This window comes from Zootoca vivipara, chromosome 10 (genome assembly GCF_963506605.1).
Source record: "Zootoca vivipara chromosome 10, rZooViv1.1, whole genome shotgun sequence".
NCBI classification, from domain to species: domain Eukaryota; kingdom Metazoa; phylum Chordata; class Lepidosauria; order Squamata; family Lacertidae; genus Zootoca; species Zootoca vivipara.
Window position 1 is genome coordinate 27,019,336 of NC_083285.1, and position 20,417 is coordinate 27,039,752.

At 40.9% G+C, this 20,417-nt stretch overlaps 1 protein-coding gene across 3 annotated transcripts in view; it reads left to right on the plus strand.

Annotated features, from left to right (window-relative positions):
- The window catches only part of HMGA2 (high mobility group AT-hook 2), a 135,254-nt gene that overhangs the window by 88,245 nt on the left and 26,592 nt on the right, over nt 1-20,417 (plus strand). Inside the window, exon 4 of one of the 3 annotated variants that reach the window (XM_060279639.1) lies at nt 15,092-15,161. The exons of the other annotated variants lie outside the window; for them this stretch is intronic. Coding sequence (XP_060135622.1) covers nt 15,092-15,161 — 70 coding nt within the window. The remainder of the gene's footprint in view (nt 1-15,091; nt 15,162-20,417) is intronic. 3 annotated transcript variants of the gene reach the window in all.

The following is a 20,417-nucleotide window of genomic DNA, read 5'->3' on the forward strand; positions in this document are numbered from 1 at the left end:
GTTGTCCATGGCATTGCCACCTCCAGAGTACAATTCTCCATTGGTGCTCGGGACTTTACTGTCCATTTGGAAAATTCACTTTGCATAGGATATGCCTGGTTTTGTACTTAGCAATTTCCGCCATATGGAGCAGATTATAATTTGTACTGACTTCTGGGGGTTTCCAGATGCAAGGTGTTAGCCTGAACCTATAAATCTTGAAATGGCTTGATGTTAGCAGAGATGGAGGCCACCTCTCTCTTGGTGGCACTTTTGCTGAAAATGCACGTAAGGAGGTTGCAAGAAAGGTTTTCCCAGGTTAGATCCACGTATCAAATTCGTGTGGTGATTCTCATGTGATTTAAAAAGAGCCACACAGTTTATGATAGTTCCCAGCTGCCAGACAATCTCACTGACTGGTGCAAACATTATGTGAACAATCCACCCTCAGCGCGGGAAGCAGCTGTATATATCAAATCAAACTATTTGTCCATCTAGTTGAGCCTTTTCTACCCTGATCCGCAGTGGCTCTCCAAGGAATTAGGAGGAGGTTTCGCAGCAGGTTTCTTATAAATAGTAATACTAGGGATTGAACATGGGGCCATGGAAAGTGTGTGCTGTGCTGCTTATTTTAATCCCTTCCCTGAAGCACCCACTTCTCCTCTAAGAATAGGATCCCTAGCCAAGTCCAGCACAGAGTGACGACAATATTCACATGCCATCAGTTTCATTTGCAGTTCCTTCATCCTTCCTTGCCTCTCTCCCTGCTGTTCTAATTTAGGTTGTGAGGTACTTGGGCACAATAAAGTTCTCTTCCTCTCTCTCAATTTCACTAATACTTGGTCTTGAAAAGAAGGCAAACCATATAGAGCTGCACCCTATTGAAGTTTGACCTTCATTGGTCAGGGCAGCAGACACTGTTCAGCACTGGCTGAGGAAAGGAAGCACACTGCTAAGGGCTTTAGCGAGATGGAATATAAATGGACTACTTCCTGTCTTTGGAGGAAGTGGCTTTTATTTCCAAGCCATCACGAGCCTTGTGGGGAAGGCGGGGGGTGGGGATTTGCCTTTTCCTAGGAAAATACAGCTTGCTCGTTTCTTAAACGGTTCCTAATGTGCTACAATAATACAGATTGTGATTTTAGTGCGATTGTTATTGTGCCATCTTTCATTACTGTCTTGTGCTGTTGTAGGGTGATGGTGCTAGTTCTCCATGTATTGCTGCAGCATTTTTTATTTATTTGCTGGTTTTATTCATTCATTCATTTAAAGCATTTTTATCCTGCTGTTGGAAAAAAGTCTCCCAGCATGGCTTACAAATGTCAGTGATCAGACAGCCTCTGCCCTCGGGCTTTATGTGTATGAAAGTTGTTTATTCTTTTCTTGCTGTGTTAAAAGTAAGCTCATACTGATAAATGGTTAGCATTGCTTTCCAAATTCATATGTAATGTTTCCGATAAAAGTCTTTATGTCTTTTTGGATGGGAAATTTGGATGGGAAATTTGGACCATAGCTTTGTCCTCTGGCTTTTTAAATTTCTCTCTCTTTTTAAGTCTCATAATAAGTAAGAGTTGCCTGTGAAACTGGGGGAGTGAGGGGGAAAATTTAAACAAGGCTGTATTGTGCAGAACTGAAATTTTCTATGCATATTTGCTACGCATATGGGGGAGGGAGCGGATTTTGCCATAATATTTTTGTTCCTTCAGATATAAAGAAATCAAATTTAAAATACCATTACTGCACACATGTACACTGATGTGAGACACTAGATATCAGTTATACCATTTGAGCCTTAGATTACAAGCATGCATATATCCAGTCAGACCGTCATTACATAACATGCACAAGTAGAACTTCAGAGATCGTAAGGACTGTGGTTTCTTGATTTTAAAAGTATTTTAAAATATCAAAGGAAAGAACTAAAGATTATTTTAAAAATCACAAAAACTGCAAGTACCTAAGTACTTGGGATTATGAAATCTGAAAGCCATAAGGAAAAGCGGAGGAGACAACCCATAACTTTAAATACAATTATACTGTAGGGACGTGGGTGGTGCTGCAGTCTAAACCACAGAGCCTAGGGTTTGCCGATTAGAAGGTCGGCGGTTCAAATCCCCGCGACGGAGTGAACTCCTGTTGCTCGGTCCCTGCTCTTGCCAACCTAGCATTTCGAAAGCACATCAAAGTGCAAGTAGATAAATAGGTACTGCTCCGGCGGGAAGGTAAACGGCGTTTCTGTGCACTGCTCTGGTTTGCCAGAAGCGGCTTTGTCATGCTGACCACATGACCTGGAAGCTGTACGCCGGCTCCCTCGGCCAGTAAAGCGAGATGAGCGCCGCAACCCCAGAGTCGTCCGCGACTGGACCTAATGGTCAGGGGTACCTTTACCTTTATACAGTAGCTCAGGCAAGGAACACCTATTCAATTGTCACTAGCCATCAGTTATTTAATCACCAAGGCCGCCTATGAACAAGGAAATAGAGTGAAACCTTACACTTGCTGAAGACCCCTAACTTCACCATATGTAATGAGAATGTCTGTTAGAGCAAAGTCCATAACTCAGGGGTGAAGTTCGCATGCATAAGGCACCCAATTCAATCCCTGGCATCTGGGTTGGGGAAGACGCCTAACAAAACCCCCGGAGGGGTTCTACCAGTCAGTGTAAACCATACCAAGCTAGATGAACCAATATCTGAATCAAAAGAGGTTTCAGCTGAACACCATTTAGAAGTGACCACTGATTTTTGCTTAGTGTTCCTTCAGTTCTGCATGGTCAATATATTGGATATCCCAATAAAATGCTTATGAGACTGTAATCATAATCCTATACAAGTCTACTCAGAAGTTGGTCCCTCTGAGTTTAATAGGATTATAGCCCAAGGATTATAGCTACAATTTTATCCAAGTTACTAGGGAATAATTACTGCTGAGCAAACATGCATAGATTGTATGGTAAAAGATATATTATATTTGATTTTTTTTTATTTAACGGTTTTTTAATGGAGCTTACTGGAACAAAAGACCTCTAAGCAGTTTACAGTAGACCATCTAAAATATTGATTACAACACCAATAAAAAAACAAACATTTAAAATAAGTTTCATTAAAATGTAAAATAAAACCAGTAATTTAAAACACATACTTATTAAGATCACACACTCAAATTGCATGCGTTGGTAGACTTTCTGGAACAAAATTGTTTTTAGCTGGTGCTGAAAACAATATATAATGAAGGTTTCTATCAATGGGCGGGAAGTTCCAAAGTGCAGTTACTGCCACACGAAAGGATCGATTTCTTCCAAGTAAAGAATGAACATTATGCGGTGCTTGTAAAAGAACCTGTTCCACAAATCTAAGTGGCCGAATTGACACATATGGGCTCAGGTAATCCAGCATGTGAACTGGTCCCAAGCTGATATTCGATAAGGAACCAGTTATAATCACTTTATAATTATTATATTTAAGATATATAAGAGATCATCATAATTTTATTCGCATGCCACCTTTCCATAGTTAACACTATGTAAAAGGCAGCCTACAACATAAAAAGATTTACATAGTTACAAAAAAATAACAAAAGTAGTCATAAACAATAAATAAAACACTTCAAAAAAGTACACAAGCAGATCGAACAAACTGTATGTGTTTGCAGTAAATATTTAATGCCACATACTTCCTGTCATTTCCTTCCATTTCTTTTTAAAGTTTTCAGGGGCTGTTCTTTCAACGTTTATTAAACTGCAGTTCGTTTATTTTATGTCATAAATGTAAGATCAAACAAGAAACATAATAGATGAAAGAAAATGCATGGTCAAGTATTGTTCTACAACTCTGCAAATGAAGTTGTTTTTTCAATAAACTTATTCATCTGTTGTCCGTTAGTCAGTCTCCTATAGTAGGTCAGTTTCGAAAAACATATTCCATACTCTTCCATACCATTAAGAAATTGACAGAGCTGCTGCCTTCTTCTATTCAACTGCTCTGCCACATTTTGGGAGCTGTAAGCAAATGTACAGCAAATCTGAGATCAGTATCATTCAACTAGACTTTCAGATAAAACATCAATATCATGTTAGGATTTTGTGGAATTGCATATATTTATTTGAGAACATTTCTAAATCGCTTAAGTGTTTTAAAAATGAATCAGGGTCCAATCTTATGAGCGAAGGAAAGCCTGGGCAAAAATATAAGTCTTCACAAGCTATCCAAAGCAACTGTTGGTTGCTGCTTCATGTGTGCCAGAGGCAAGAGTTTCCCACAAAACAGGCACAACATCAGAAAATGTCTGTTTTCAGGTCACCGGGCTGCGATATTCTGTAGGGTGCAATGCCATGAGTAGAATTTCCCCATAGGAACTAAGTGACCTTGCAGGTCTATACCTGTCTTTCAAGCAACCTGGTCCCAAGTTGTCATATGTTAACAACCACACCTTGAACATGGCCTGGCAGCTGGCCAGTAGCCAGGATTGGAAGGCCTATCGTTTCAATCATCGAATTCAAAATATTAATTCAAAAGCTCACAAGATATGCAGAAAATTCACACTACCAAGCGAGCAAAGACTTAGTCTCCTTTAAAGAAATTTTTAAAACTTTCCTTTTTAATTGTGGAGGGAAACTATTTAGGGGGAACCAACAACATAAACACCACCAGAAAATGAAAATTAAAAACTCTTCCCCCTCTTATCTACCCTGTTTCCGCTTTTTTAAGGCGTAATCATAAAGTAAGCCATGGCAGGATTTTTAACCTTTTGCAAAATATGACATACCCCGAAAACAAGACATACCTCCATGTCATGTGGAGCGAGACTGCCGAGCGCCCCAGCCAGCAAGTGGGACTCAGTACTCCAGCTGCGGCAGCAGCAGGAGGAGGAGGCCTGCCATCCCACCGCCTGGAAACAGCAGCTCAGAGCCCCCAGCAGCGCCGGGCGCAACACAGGAGCCAGCGGCCTCGCCTCCACCTGGCCGAGGAGGCCTGCCATCCCGCCACCTGGAAACGGGTGCTGGAGCGCTTGGAGTGCCCAGCGGCCTGGCCCGGCTGAGACCACCATGAGGTACCGTAAAACCATAATAAAAAAATAAGACATCCCACCAAAAATAAGCCACCCTGTGTTTTTTTAGAGAAAAAAAGTAATGACGGTGTCTTAAAAAAGGGGAAACACGGTAGCAGTGGGGGATTCTTCCCGTATTGTTATCAGGCTCTTCCTAATTAGCTGAGCTCTTTGGGGGGGAGAGCAGAAAGTTAGGCATAAAGAGTTGGTCGGTGTGCTTGCAAGGGGTTACCTGTAAATTGGCTGCAACCGGCCCCTCTCCATATTTCTCGGTGAGGGGAAGGGGAACAAAGCAGGGAGAGACAGTGCGAAAGATACCAGTTAAGCTTAAAGAGTAGGTTGGTTTGTGTGTGTGAGGGCTTTGGAGGGAGGGAGGAGCATAGCTGCCAAGTCTCCCGTATTCCCTGGGAAACCCCCGTTTTTCCAGCCGTTTCCCGCTGGCAGCCCGGATTTTTTTAAAAAAACCGTAAATCCCCCGGATTATTACCGGCCCGGGGAGGCGCTTTCTGCACATGTCTGGAGTTTCTGGACATGCGCAGGAGCGATTTCTGGCACTGCAACCATTTTGGAAATGGGCAGAGCATGCGTAGAAGCAACTTCCGGTGCTGCTCTGCCCAGTTCCAAAATGGCCGCAGCGCGACTTCCGGTGCCAATCCCGGATTTTTCAATCTGGGAGTTGGCACCTATGGGGAGCAAACAAAGCAGGTGAGCTGATGCCCCAAAGAATCTGCAAAGTATCCATTCAGCTGAGCTACCCCCACCAAGCTGTCAAGTCTCCATGTTCACTGGTACATTGCCTTGTTGAAACACTTATCACAATTCAACAATATGGCGATTTATTGCACAACCCTACTTTCCATCAATGGCTCTCACTTGGTTTCAGGCATTGTTAAGTTCCCGAAAAGCTGGATGGGATCCCTGAGGAAATTTCCATCTGTCAGATCTGCCAATAGTCACTTTGATTAAATTTATACAAGAATTAAGTGTTTCCAAATGTACACTTGTTTTAATACTTTAAAGATCAACTGTGCTAACATTATTTATTTATGTATTTATTCATATTATTTTGCTTCATTTTTATTTAATTTCTACCCTACCTTTCCAACTTAAAAAAAAAGACTGTTAAGGTTTTGGTTTCAGAAAGTACGTGGATATTAAGGAGGAGGCTATGGAGGCAAAATAACTAAAAATCCTTTAGAAATAAGACATAGAGGTTATTTATTCCATTAAGTGTAGAAGGGCTGTGTGCTGGCAGTAATTCCTGTGTTTAGAGTGATGCCAACGAGGAAATGATATCTAGCAATTTATGAAAGGTGATACTGTGTCAACAGATATGCTGTGGGTTGGGACATGTGACAATAATCTTCCATGGCATTTAAAGCACTCAGACCATATACTTGGGAATGTTAGTAGGATACCGCCTCCCCCTCCCCGCCTCCTCCCTGGCTGCGACTACAACCAAGGAAGAAAGGGAGGGAAATCTATGTGAGCAGACAGAACTGCTGTGTGGGCTGAAGAGTAAAGCTTTAGTTAAAGAAGAACTGGGTTGAGGGGAGGGACACGGTATCCCTTGTCAAGTAAGTGGAAAAGCCTGATATTAGATGGGAGGAAGGAAGGGAAGAACATTTAATGTCTTTAGCTCCTAGAGTACAAGCTCTCAGATCTGCCTTGCAACTACTCGCTCTGTTTGAACAAAGCTTTGTGGCAGACAAGAAACCGATGGCTAGAGCAGAATGTTTGATACTGTGCCATCAATCCTGGAAACAGAGGAGCCAGCTTGCAAAGGTGATTGAGCGGGGCAATGTCACACTCATGATGTCACGACGTCAGGAGGAGCTGGGGCAGAGCCAGATGTGGTGGCCATATGGCTCAATGTTTACTCCTCCACCTCCTCTTGCGGTGGGAGGCCGCTTTGACCCTCCTTTCCCTCCGCAGGAGGAGGAGAAGGAGCTGACTGCTGGAGGCACGCCACGTCCAGCTCCACGCTTTGGGGCATGGGTGGCGAAAGGGCTCAGCCGTTGTTTCGAATCCCTGTGACAAGGTGAGCTCCCATTGCTCTGTCCAGCTCCTGCCAACCTAGCAGTTCAAAAGCACACCAGTGCAAGTACATAAATAGGTACCGCTGTGACGGGAAGGTAAACGGCATTTCTGTGCACTCTGGCTTCCATCACGGTGTTCTGTTGCGCCAGAAGCAGTTTAGTCATGCTGGCCACATGACCCAGAAAGCTGTCTGTGGACAAAGCCTGGAAGCGAGATGAGCGCCACACCCCATAGTCACCTTTGACTGGACTTAATCATCCAGGGATCCTTTATCTTTTACCTTTACCTTTACCCTGCATGGATGTAATATCGCTTCATAAACTCCCCCCCCCCCCCAAAAAAATGTGTGTTTTAAAAAGTATGATATTGAGCACATTTATTCAGACTGAAAAATCAGCATAGACTTGCAAATTGTTGCCTAACATTCACAACCCTAATATCTTGGTTATATCCAGGACTCCAGCAGATAGCCATCACTTTTACGTATAGGCATCATCTTTTCGAATGAGACACAACACATCCTTGTGTATGTAGGTGCTCATCTATTCTAGCAACAATCCCATTTGAGTGGCCTATAGATAACTGTGCACTAAGGGCTCTTTGTACGAACGTTGACTCTATCGGAAGGTTGCATTATTTCCCCCCCCCCATTTGCCTTGGAACCTAAGTGAAGATTTACTTACTTGCTTATTTTATTATTCAAAATATTTACACCTCATCTTTCCCATTTGTTCAAGGGAGCTCACAGACATTTATTTAAAAAGCAATTTTAAACAGCAGTGATAATAGGATATAAGCTAGGCAGACAACAGTAAAAAAAACTAGGTGCAATATATTTAGTCATCATTGGTGTTATTACCCAGGAAAATAAAACTGTCCTAACATGGTGTCCGAAGAAAAGACATATAGGAACCAGGTGGACCTCCCTAGGGAAGGTGTTCCAAAGATGGTCCTGGCCAAAAGAGCCACATCCTGGTAGCCACATATATAACTTCTGAAAGCCAGGGACAACCAGACTAGGAACTCCAATGGGGATGATTAAACAACTCCATACAGGAGAAACCACATTTAGGTCTTTATAAACCAAAACCAGCACTTTAAACACAAACTCAAACCCATGTAGTTCTGAAACACCTGTGAGATTGTGATGAGTCCCAGTTAACAGTCTTGTTGCCCTGTGGAACTCCCTCCCATCAGATGTCAAGGAAATAAACAACTATCTGACTTTTAGAAGACATCTGAAAGCAGCCCTGTTTAGGGAAGTTTTTAAGGATTGAGGTTTTTATTGTGTTTTTAGATATGTTGTAAGCTGCCCAGAGTGGCTGGGGAAACCCATCTAGATGGGCAGGGTATAAATAATAAAATTGTTGTTGTTTTTATCATCTCAGGTAAGAATCCTTCTCGCCATTTAGCCCACAATAGAATAAGGATTTCAAACCCTCTAAAGTACCTTTAAACCTCACACTTCCTGTTTGTTTATTTAAATCCTGACTTTCCTCTAAGGAGATCACGGCATTGTATGTGATTCCTTCCCTTCAAACTTCTCACACCAACCCTGTAAAGTATGTTAGGCTAAGAGGTAGAGATTGGCCCAAAGTCACCCAGTGGGCTTTACTGCTGAGTGGTATTTCAACTTAGATCTCCACTGCCCTAGTCCACTGTGTGTGTGCGTGGAGAAAGAGGAGAAAACAGATTTTAAATACAACGTACTTTACACAAATACAGGAAATACAAAAGACCCTTTTAGTATCATGTATGCAAATGGTATTGCGCATGCAATCTGCCCACATCGTGCCACACTCAAAGAGCAGGAGCGTATTATTACAATAAAAATGCATGTTTGCATAATGTGTGTCCACACACTCCACACCCATAATTTTAATGGCAATTTCTTGATTTCTTCCTGTGATGCTCCCCGAAAAAAGTGGACTGCATTTGGGAAAGCAGCAACCAGGGGGTCCTACAGAGAGACTATAAAACAGTTTACATTTTGTGTTAATATTGATTTAACAATCATAAAAAAGCACATGGATGTTTAAAAATCAAACATTTTATGTTGAAATATTAAACACTGCTCGCTTTTCCTTTGGGCTTTTAAGACTGCATTAAAGTGGGGCAAAAAAAAAAACCACCTGTTTTATGGACTCTCTGACTTACCCAGGTCACTTCTAAGCACAAGAGCTGCCAACCCAAGCAGTTTCCCGAAGGCTAATTGCAATTGAAAGGGTTATTTTTGAATGCAAGTCACACTGTTTATTCACGGTGAGAGGTGTTTCTTACCTTTTGAACTTTTGACTGGGCCGAGCATTCTAAAGTGTCAGGCGGAATGATCTTTCTAGCTAAGCCATAGTGGAAGGAAGAACAGCAGCTTCAAAACACGTTGAAATTATCCAGCAGCTGTATTGTAGTGTATTGGGGGGGGTGATTGGGGGAGGGAGAGACGAGAAGAGCTAGTGTTTCATGAACATCTCTCAGCACAGTCATTAGCTTTAATCAGTCATAAACTTAAGAAAAAACAAAAAACTATTCACCATTAAATCAACACCCATCAGATCCAGGCCAGCATAACACCGCCCTTCCACCAGCAAAGGTGAGTTTTTGTTGATGATTCCATGCTATTAAGAACACCCATGTGATCCTACTTGTTTATTGCAGATACTTTCCTGCTTAGGGATGTGGGTGGCGCTGTGGTCTAAACCACTGAGCCTCTTGGGCTTGCTGATCAGAAGGTTGGCGGTTCAAATCCGCACAATGGGGTGAGCTCCCGTTTCTCTGTCCCAGCTCCTGCCAACCTAGCAGTTTGAAAGCACGCAAGTGCAAGTAGATAAATAGGTACTACTGTGGTGGCAGGAAGGTAAAGGACATTTCCATGAACTCAGGTTTCTGTCACGGTGTTCTGTTGTGCCAGAAGCAGTTTATTCATGCTGGCCATATGACCTGGAAAGCTGTCTGTGGACAAACACTGGCTCCCTCGGCCTGAAAGTGAGATGAGTACCGCAACCCCATAGTCGCTTTTGACTGGACTTAACCGTCCAGGGGTCCTTTACCTTTTACCTTTCCTGCTTACGGAACATGGAAGAGGGCTAGACTTCTTTCTGTGGCATCCTGGTTCAATAAATTTGGGGTGTAGCGGGATCCAGTACTATGTATTTATTTATGACTTTCACCTTGTTCAATTATATAAGATGGAAGGATATGGGCTGGTAAAAACCTAGCTTTCAGTAAAGGACTGCTCATGAAGAAGATTCAGGAGTGATTCGTAGATGCAAATGCTGAAAGCTGTATATGTAGTATGTATGTATTCTAAATGCAATTGGTCTTCTCATGGTTAACTCTTAATGGCCATTGCAACTCTACAGGAGCCAGACCTTAACAGCAGCTCTTTCCGTTTATCTTTTTATAGCTATGAAGGATTGTAGAATGTTTAGGATAATGAAATAATGCTAGTTGTCACTCCACTTTAGAAGGTGGAAGAACAAATTTCCTGCAATATCCCTGAGTAACAGGTGGCATTTCCTGATACATTGTTTGTGACCTTCAGATAAACTTTTATTTTGAGCTGACTTTGGAAAATTGTTATAGTGTCAAGGTTAATTCTTCAGAGTAAAAACAGCAAGAGAGATCCTCATACAGCTGTTCTGTGAAACAGAGACAACTCTAGGGTTGCCATATTTGTTGAGCATTTTTCTTTCTTTCTGCAAGATCTCAAAAGAGAGAGAGAGAAAGAGAGAGAGAAGTTTTGGGGCTATTTTTAAGGAAATTCGACAAAATCTACACTTCCGACATGGGTTGCCTTATGTATGGATTTTCCTGGACATTTAGGTGATTCCAGTCTGGACACTGACACTGTTTCCAACGGTCGAATCCAGGCAATGTCCGAGAAATTCTGGACGTATGGCAACCCTTGGTTCCCGCTTGCATCAGGGCTAGCTGAAAATGCACTAAGCTTCCTTTTGAACTCAAAGGGGTGCGAATTTGAACGGTCCTGAGTCTGTTTTTAATGGACAGACTAGGATCTAAAACCTGCTTCACAAGCATAGTGTTTTCAATAACTTTTCTTTGATGGAAAGACAGTATACTTTTGTCCCTGCGTGCTAATGTTCCCATTTTATGTTTGAAAAAAGTATGCAAGCTTATTCCTATTTCATGAGAACAGTACTCAAAAGAGAAGATGCTTACATTAGCTGGATTTCCTTTAGTGAGCACAGAATTACACACTTGATTATGGGCAGATGGCAATTGTGGAAATCGTTCATCGTCATAAGTTTCTTTAAAAAAAAGAAAGTATTTATTTATGAAACGGACCCAATAGTCACTGAGTCACTTGATCTTTTCCCCAGTGGTCACTTTGCATTCCATATGAGTGAACGCATAAAATACTCGTCTATTTAAACAGTGCCCCAGCCAGCATATGTTCAAATTACATCCAGAGTCTACTTGAAAGCAATCCCTATTTTTAACTTCCCTTTCGGGCATGTTGCACATAAAAATAATTAATTGTTCGAAGTTCAGCACAAGATAGCCCACTTTCACAAGAGATTTTTAAATCTGGTTTTGGATTTCCATTGTCTGCACAATGACATCACACCAACCTGCATTATGCATGTTTAACAGTTAAACATTCCTAAGCTCTTTGAAGTACCATGTGCACAGTATTCTCGTGAAGGAGTAGTTGTGCCCCCCAGGAGCAGACTGCAGATGGTTCCCCCTTGCCATGATAAAGATGATAATTGGCCACCAGGAGTGCACATAATATTCTAAATAATAGGAACTGCATCCACCAAATCATTTTAATTAAATAGCTACATATATAAGATCTAATCAGGTTAAAACTGGTTGCTTTCAATATTGCATGCAGTGCCGTGCATGTTTTTAAATGTGCAGAGAAATCTGGGTCAGGGAAGGTTTGATGTCACAGGAACTCAGATACCCAAAACATTTTCCCTCTTGTTTTCCTTTCCCATTTTGTTTTGGATTTTTACAGTGTCACACCATAGCTTCCAGTGAGAAGGGGCAAATCGTTTTGGGTGCAAAGCAGAACAGATGCCTGTATCAGTGAGCTATGGCTCACAGCTTAAAAACAGCATCTTAACTAGACCCTAGACATCCACTAAGAGTCCGTGCTGTTGTTACAACTGATGTGATAGGTTCCGCGTGCCCCATCCCAGTTATTTTTCTAGCTGTTGTATTTTGCATGGGTGGCAGTTTCTTCCGAGGGCAGCTCATGTAAAATGCATTGCAGCAATACAAATTGCATATTAACCAGAGCATGAATAACGTTGCCTCTCTCCACAAGCCTACAATGCTAAAAGGTGTTCCATCTTAACTAAGGCTGCTTAGGTTAGATATAATAGCACCTCCAGATTATGAACTTGGTCCTTCAAGGGGTCTGCAACCCCATCTAAAACAGACGAAACACCACCTTTCATTCACGTATTAGAACGGAGTTTACATAGTTATCTTTCTGTATGCAATGTGTTATTGAGCAGTATTGAAAACAACTGATGAATTCAGTTAAAGCACAATGAGGCTCCATGTCAGTTTTGTAACAAATATTTGGTGTCAATTTATTCCCCACCTGCAGCAGGCCAAAATCCCTCTTATCCCTCTTCACTGGCGAAGTGAAGGGGTGTGTGGTAAGTGCGGGCCACCCCGGGTGTCATCCCTAAAGGGGGGTGACATTGCCACCCCGCCCCCCTGGGATGCTCGCCTCACCCCCTGGGATGCTAGCCCCACCCCTGGCATGCCAGAGGAGCTAGGTCCACCTCTGTCCCTCTTATTCCCCATTGTTCTTTCATCCCCATTTCTCAATTGTTGGATGTCATTCTATAATGAAGTTCAAGAGACAACCTGGTGTTAATAACGGCACGTCTTTTCCAGAAGTGAGACTTTGGGGGGCATTACTTAGCCCCTATCCAGTCCCTGGATTCATTCTGAGGTGAGAACATGGGAGGATGGACCATGGTCCCATCACAAAAAATGAACTGTACAAACAGCTCCTGTTGCCCACAGCCATCACTCATTCCGTAGACCTCTTGCCTCTAGTGGAGCAACTAGTAGCACATGGGATTTGGCACTTGGGCTTATAGTTGCTGACTCCGAGTCTACTTTGTCACTGAGTCTAGTTTGGCCATCAGTGTAATAGGGTATTGATGGTCGAAACCATAAATTTTAATCACCTGGTGTTTCGTTATAAGGCAGAGAGTCTGGGACTTTCGGGGGGGGGGAACAATTGGAATCTATACAAATAAAGTTTTAGTGCTTTGTTAGGTGTGCCACCAGGCACTCTTACTCCTTTTGGGAACAGTAGTTGTTTTTATGCCTGTCAAGATAAATATTCTCATGGCAGTTATTACTTTCTGGAACAAGTGCTGAGTTACAACCGGATCAGCTGGGGACACTGCTGTGAAACTAAAATGTAGACTTTTGATATTGACTTTCAAAACACAAGGGATTGATCTTTGGGGCAGGTTTATAAATTAGTTAAAGACAGGTTGAAGGGGAAATATGTGCATGAGGATAATGGAAAATAATTTAGACGTGGTTGTATTTGCCCTGCCTGCCCTATTTTAATGCATTGCAGTATTATCTTTTGAGATCTGCCTTTAAAGGAACTTACTGGAATGCAAGTCTTATTGAACACAGTGAGGCATATTTCTGAGTAAAATGCACAAGATTGGACAGTAATAGTTAACTTGAAAGGTTTTCGTGGCCTTTGGGTTTAAAACCAATGTCCCAACAACATTCAAAGGAAATGATATGTCTGAATCTGTGGAGCCAGGGCAGTTGAAAAAGATTTGCCACAATGTGTTCCTTTGTGACATCTGTAGGGAACCCCAGGAAAAGAGAATTGTGAATCAGTTAGCCTGAATGTCTAGTACTGTATTAATAAGATGCTTCTAAAGAAAGATAATTTATTGGCTAATAAAATGTTATATTTGGGGTTGCCGGATTTGCAGTGGGTTACAAAGAAGTGTGCAGAACTGGGAATATGTTGAAGCTAATGCAATAAATTGTAAATATATTCTAATGTGTTTATATATGGCTCTCATTGTGCTGGCCCCTTCATAAAACAGGCATATGCTTTCTTTAATATGGATGTAGCTGTTGCTAACCTGTTGGAAGTGGATTTAAACATTTTGCTCTGGATTTTGAATGGAAACTTTCTCAGTTCATTTTTATTGCGATGACCAATTTTTTTGTTAAACAGCACAAGTTTGATTTGGAATACAGTAGAAGCTGATAATGTCTAAAGATGCAACACATATCTCCACTATTAAAGAGGATATAATTGGTGTATCATGAGCAGATGTCTGCCACCCCCATTCTGTAGATGAAGGAACTTTATAACACTCTGATGCTTCATAATACAAACCAATTAGTTGAGCCTACAAGCTAATGCTTATGCAACATATTGTACACAGATGACAAGATCAGTTGTTCTCACACAAACTTAAAACACGTGGTCGCAAAAGGTGATGCCCTTGACTACGAGAAAATAAGGTTGCTATCAGCAAAGTAAAAAACTTTCAGATGTCTTTCCGTCTTATAACTAATTAAGTCTAGCCACAACAAATGTACTGATTAATATATCATGAAAACAAAAGAGAGTACAAGAAGGTGAGGTCCCCTGCAACTGAAAAAGTTATAGCTTTTTAACTAATAGGAAGATGGTTAACTTTCCGTTGTGTTTCCCATTTATGAACCACAATGTATATCAACTTGCGGGAGAGTTCCAGATTCAATCCCCCTCTCCACCTGGGATCCTGGAGAGCCACTTCTAGTCCTTTCCCCATATGAACTCTGAGATCATCACCTGAGGCCTTTCTCTAAGTTCCACCTTCAAGGGATGCTCAGAGCCTTGTGGTGAGAAGAATGGGCCTTTTCTGTAGTAACTCCCTTTCTATGGAATGCTCTCCCCACAGAGGCCCATGCCATAACAATTTTCAGTGTCAGGCAAAGATGGGCCTGATGGATGTTTGTATTGTGATTATGTTTTTAATATGTCTATATGTTTTTATTACAGTACAGTCGTATCTTGGCTACCAAACGCCTTGGGAGTCAAACGTTTCAGTTCCCAAAACCGAAAACCGGAAGTGAGTGTTCCAGTTTTCAAGCGTTCTTTCGGAAGCCGAACATCCGGCAGGGCTTCTAAGGCTTCCGATTGGCTGCAGGAGCTTCCTGCAGCCAATCAGAAGCCGCGCTTTGGAAGTCAAACATTTCGGAAATTGAACAGACTTCCAGAATCGATTCTGTTCGGCTTCCGAGGTACGACTGTATTGTTTCTGGTTGTGAATCATTTAAGGACTTGATGTACAGTGGTACCTTGGTTTACAACCACAATTGGTTCTGGAAGTCTGTTCATAAACTGAAGTGTACTTAAACTGAAGTGAACTTTCCCATTGAAAGTAATGGAAAGTGGATTAATCCGTTCCAGACGATGAAAAACACCCCCTAAAGCAGCAAGTGTAAACCGAGGTTTCCGAGGCCTGCTGAGGCACTCCGATGCCTCCGCGGAGGCCAGGCCTTCGCTCCGGGCCTCTGTGAAGGCATTGGAGTGCTTCCACGACTGGGCCGCCGCCATGGAAGTGCTCTGATGCCTTCGCCGAGGCCCGGAGCGAAGGCCTGGCCTCCGTGGAGGCATTGGAGCGCCTCAGCAGGCCTCGGAAACCTCGGTTTACACTTCAGGTTTACGATTGTTCGTAAACCGAAAATTCGTAAACCAAGGTGTTCATAAACCGAGGTTCCACTGTAGTAGCAAGCAATATGTAAATTCAATAAACCTAAACCTGTAATAATAAAATTAAAGTATTTTTCCCTCACTGGGCTCTTCAGACAAAAACAGGGAGGCTGTGGTACCTGACTAAGTTATACTCAGAACAGACCCACTGAAATCAGTGGTTTTAAATCAATCACACTCGTTGATTTTGGTCAGTTTATATTGTGACTTAGTTGGATACTGTCCAGAAGGCAAACTTTGTTAAGTCTAGATATACACATGGTGAAGAATATTAACAACGCTGATACTTTAGCCATTTTTGGAGGATACTTCTTTTAGCAAAAGATAAATTAATGTAGCACTCTGGGGTTGTTATTTTTTGCTTTGAATCCTGTCTGATGATGGGACGATGCAATTCTCAATGTGTCTCTGTTCTTTGGCTTAAATGAGTGAGAGAGTACAAGGAAAAATATAATTTCTTACGGGATGTTCTGGACATTCCCAGCTTAGATAGGATCCATTCCACGTGGTACAATGATCTATAGTTTGCACATGAGGGCAATTGTACATCACAGGTATTCAACTAATGCTGGAAATCTGCTTAGGAAGAATTTGATTTGAACTGGCTAGAAAAAAAGATTATAAAGCATGGTAGTTATGGCAGTAGCAGCAGATGTACTGAACCTGTGCATCTTGAACAACTGGTAGGGGGCCTGTCTTCCATTTTTACTATTACACAATCCTTCACAGAAAAATCAAGCAGATGTAGCTGAACTTTAAAGAAGAAAAGTTTCTTTTTTAGAAAAAGAAGAAGTGTGTGTGTGTGTGTGTGTGTGTGTGTGTACACACTTTGTAGGTCGCTTTGAGAATGAGTGGGAAAGTGGTTTATAAATTTTAAGGAAGCAATGACAGGATGCATAAATGAATATGAACATTATATTCCTATTGCTGCAGATTACCTATGATATTCTGATATTTATAAGATTATCAAAAGAAAAGACTTGTTTATCTTTTCAAAGGAGTAATATGGATAATCAAGAAAAGTATAATTTAGTAACTTGAGTTTAACATGTTTGATTTTTATTCATTTTGGGAGGAGTCATTTTTCGATCCGGTCTCTCTGATTTACTGATGTAAGTAAGGCAGAACATGCATCAAAACATAAGAGAATTCTAGAACCAGAAGTGGATGCTAGCTAGTGGCAAGAAATTAATTGCATGAATCTTGCTCATTTTTGTTTCATCATGAATATCTCTATGAAATTAGTTGTCCAGAAACAGAACAACCTTTCTGTGTGAACATCCTTCCTTTTGACAGAGAATGCCTGAAGCAAAAGAATGAGAAAGTTTAAGCAAATAAGGGAAAAGGGTGGTAACAAGATACCACAGTTTTTAGCTGCAGGTCTCCCAATTCGAGTGCAGCTCAGATTGCCAGTAACCAAAAATTATTACCATATGGGTGCTATTCCATTGTCCTATAGGACATTAAAAGGTCAGCTAGGGCAACATCCTGACAGTGCTGATATGAGCTATTTAGTCAAATATGCAATGACCCATCCGTCAAGGAATATTCTTCGTAATCTCAGTCTCTTAGGGATTGGTTCCTATCCTGACAGGTATGGACAGTTAGCAAAGAAAAAGCTAATGGTTTTATTTTAAAATATGTCCCTCCCCGCTGGATTTTTTTAACTTGGAGATTTGGGGTTTAAAACCTAGAATCTTAAACCTGAGTTCTAACAGTTGGGATCTGTCAACAAAACACTGCAGACAGTATGTGATGCTTTAGTTCAGGGTTCTCAGTATTCCATTCACCCAACCACCCAACGCCAGTTTTCTTCTCCCGATACTCAGCAGCATTCTATGCTCACTTCTCATTGCTTTTAGGTTGCTTTTCTCCATTTGCTGGGGGTTTTTTGGGGGGGAGGGCAGGGAAAGGGACTGAGATGGACACACCAACTCTAGCCTCATTAAATTATTCAATTTCTTTGTTGATGTGTCTAGGCAGCTCTCCTGTCCCTGAGGATATTTCAAAATAGCTTCTTAGTGACCTGTCTAATGTCATGGCTCTTTCCACATTTTATACATTTCCCCCCATTTCAGTCAATCCATTTTATTACTACCCACCCCACTCAACCAATATTCTATGCCATTGTGTTGTTATGGGGCCATTTTCCTTTTGTTTTTAATAACCCCCAATTTTTCTGGCCTTCTGCAACCCTCAAAGCGCCCCTAAGTCTGTCAATCACTTCAATAACTCTTGTGTGATACATGGGTGACGTGGTTTTGACTACATAAGGACAAACACTGGGAGACAAATTTATTTTAATACATCCTTACTAAAAAAAAAAAAGTACCATAAACACATAATCAAAGCACATGAGGGGTGCTTATCCTAGTCTGGAATTTCTGTGAAAATTGCTAAATGCTGGTCATAGATTCAAGTCCAAGTTTTTAATGTTTAAAGTTTTATTCTGTTTTTAGTGTTCTGTTGGGAGCCGCCCAGAGTGGCTGGGGAATTTTAATAATAAATTATCATTAATAGTAAGAGAGCAATTTGCAAATATGGAAGATGATATGATGAGGAAGCCATAATAAATTGAAAAAAAATGTTTACACTGTCCATTTTGTATGTTCTGATTTGAGCTGAGATTACAATGTCACCTCCTCGACCTAGATAATTATGTTTTGAATCAGAAAAGCGTAATTTATCAGATAGCTAAAAATTAGATTGAGCTAGTAAGTAATGAATCAATCTTTATGCAAATGAGCTTCTTAACAAGAGAAGTCATGAAACTAACAGTGGCAAATTGCAGAGGTTTTACCACCATCTCAAAATGCCCAAGTGAAATATTCAGAGAGGGGCAGTAGCTTGGTGGTAGAGCAATTCGCTGGGTAAGGGCCATAGATCAGTTTCAGCTTTAATCCCCAGTACCTCCAGCTAGAGCCTCTCCAAGTAGAGAGCTGAGAGTCTGTGTTCTCCTTTCCCTTTTCACTGCCACAACATTTTCTACCTCTGGCAGTGGCTACCCAAACTCCAGCCCTGACTGGGATATTTAAATGCACACTTCAAACAGCAAATGAATTGTGGGTAGCAGGTTGGGGTGGGCCTTCTCACGGTACATCGAAAGATCCCTTATTTCAAAATAATGTTTATATTGTTAGCCTGAACTTTGTAGGCAGAACTTTGCCCTGTTGAATATGCTTGTAACATCTTGGAAGTTGTCAGCTGCCTGAATGGGCTTTTTGTGGGAATACATTTGAATTGGAAAAGAGTAATCCATCAAATCATATTTGAGGAGTAGTGCTGTTCCCCATAACCTTAGGAATAAAACGTAATGCTTATATTGCAATTGGCTAAATAACATCGTACTCCCACCATGCAACCCCCATGAGATTGTGTGGGTTTTCCTATAAAACTAGGTCCAGAAAAAGTCAAGAGAAGTCAGTTTAATAAACCCATAATTAACATTTGAATTATCCTACTAGTATCATTGGTATTAAATTCTACAAATGGGGCCAAGTAGAATGAAAAGGAAGAAAACAGTATTTTTTAATGAAATTCCACAGATTCTTCACAGGTTACTATTGTTCAGGTTTATGAGTCTGTGCAGAGTACTCTTAAATCTCCTTGACAATATAAGGGTCAGATTTTAGAATGGATTCCAGCCACTCATAGCTCTCTGTGTTCACAGACATTAGGATGGCTACTTAATTGCAAACATGAGGTGGAGAAGGCAGAAATCATGACCTTTTGTTCTAGAGACTAGGGGACATAATACTATTATTATTATTATTATTATTATTATTATTATTATTATTATTATTATTTTGCAGTAATGTGGAAACACACAAAAACAATAGATAAAAGAAAAAGAAAGAAAAATAACAGACATACATAAAAAGAAAAATACATACAAAAATACATATATACAGCTTATATTTTAACAATTTGTCAACCTAAACTGATGCTCTGCCGAGCCTGTGACTTCCTTCCTTCCTTCTCTACATTGGTATTTCTCTATATTATCTTTACTTCGCTTGCCTACGTTTACCTCTGTCCTTTTTGTCTTATACTCTCCCTATAATTATTATGGTCAGATATTTTTTATGTTAATAATTGCTGGCATTATGTAAAACCTGTCAGTATTTTCAAATCTTTACAATACTTTTTTGCATATTCAATAAATTTACTCCAATCCATCCAAAACCTTTGATCTTTTTGGTCTCTTATCCTTGTGGTCAGTTTTGCTAACTCCATATATTCTATTAATTTTATTCTCCATTCCTCGATCGTTGGAACTTCTGTTGTTTTCCATTTCTGCCCTAACATTATTCTAGCTGCCGTGGTAGCGTATAGAAAAAATCTTTGATCCTTTTTGTTTATTTCTTTTCCCACCATACCTAATAAAAATGCTTCCGGTCTCTTGGGGAACGTGTACTGTAGTACTCTTTTTAGTTCATTATAAATTTGTTCCCAAAATCCCTTGACTATGGGGGACATAATACTTTAGCCAAAGCATAAACTTCACAAACAGCCTGGTCCTGTTAACAACCCCTGAGTCAGGTGCAGAAATAAAATTAATGGAGCTTTAAGATTGTCAAGAGGCCTGAGACATCACACATTCCTTTTCTTT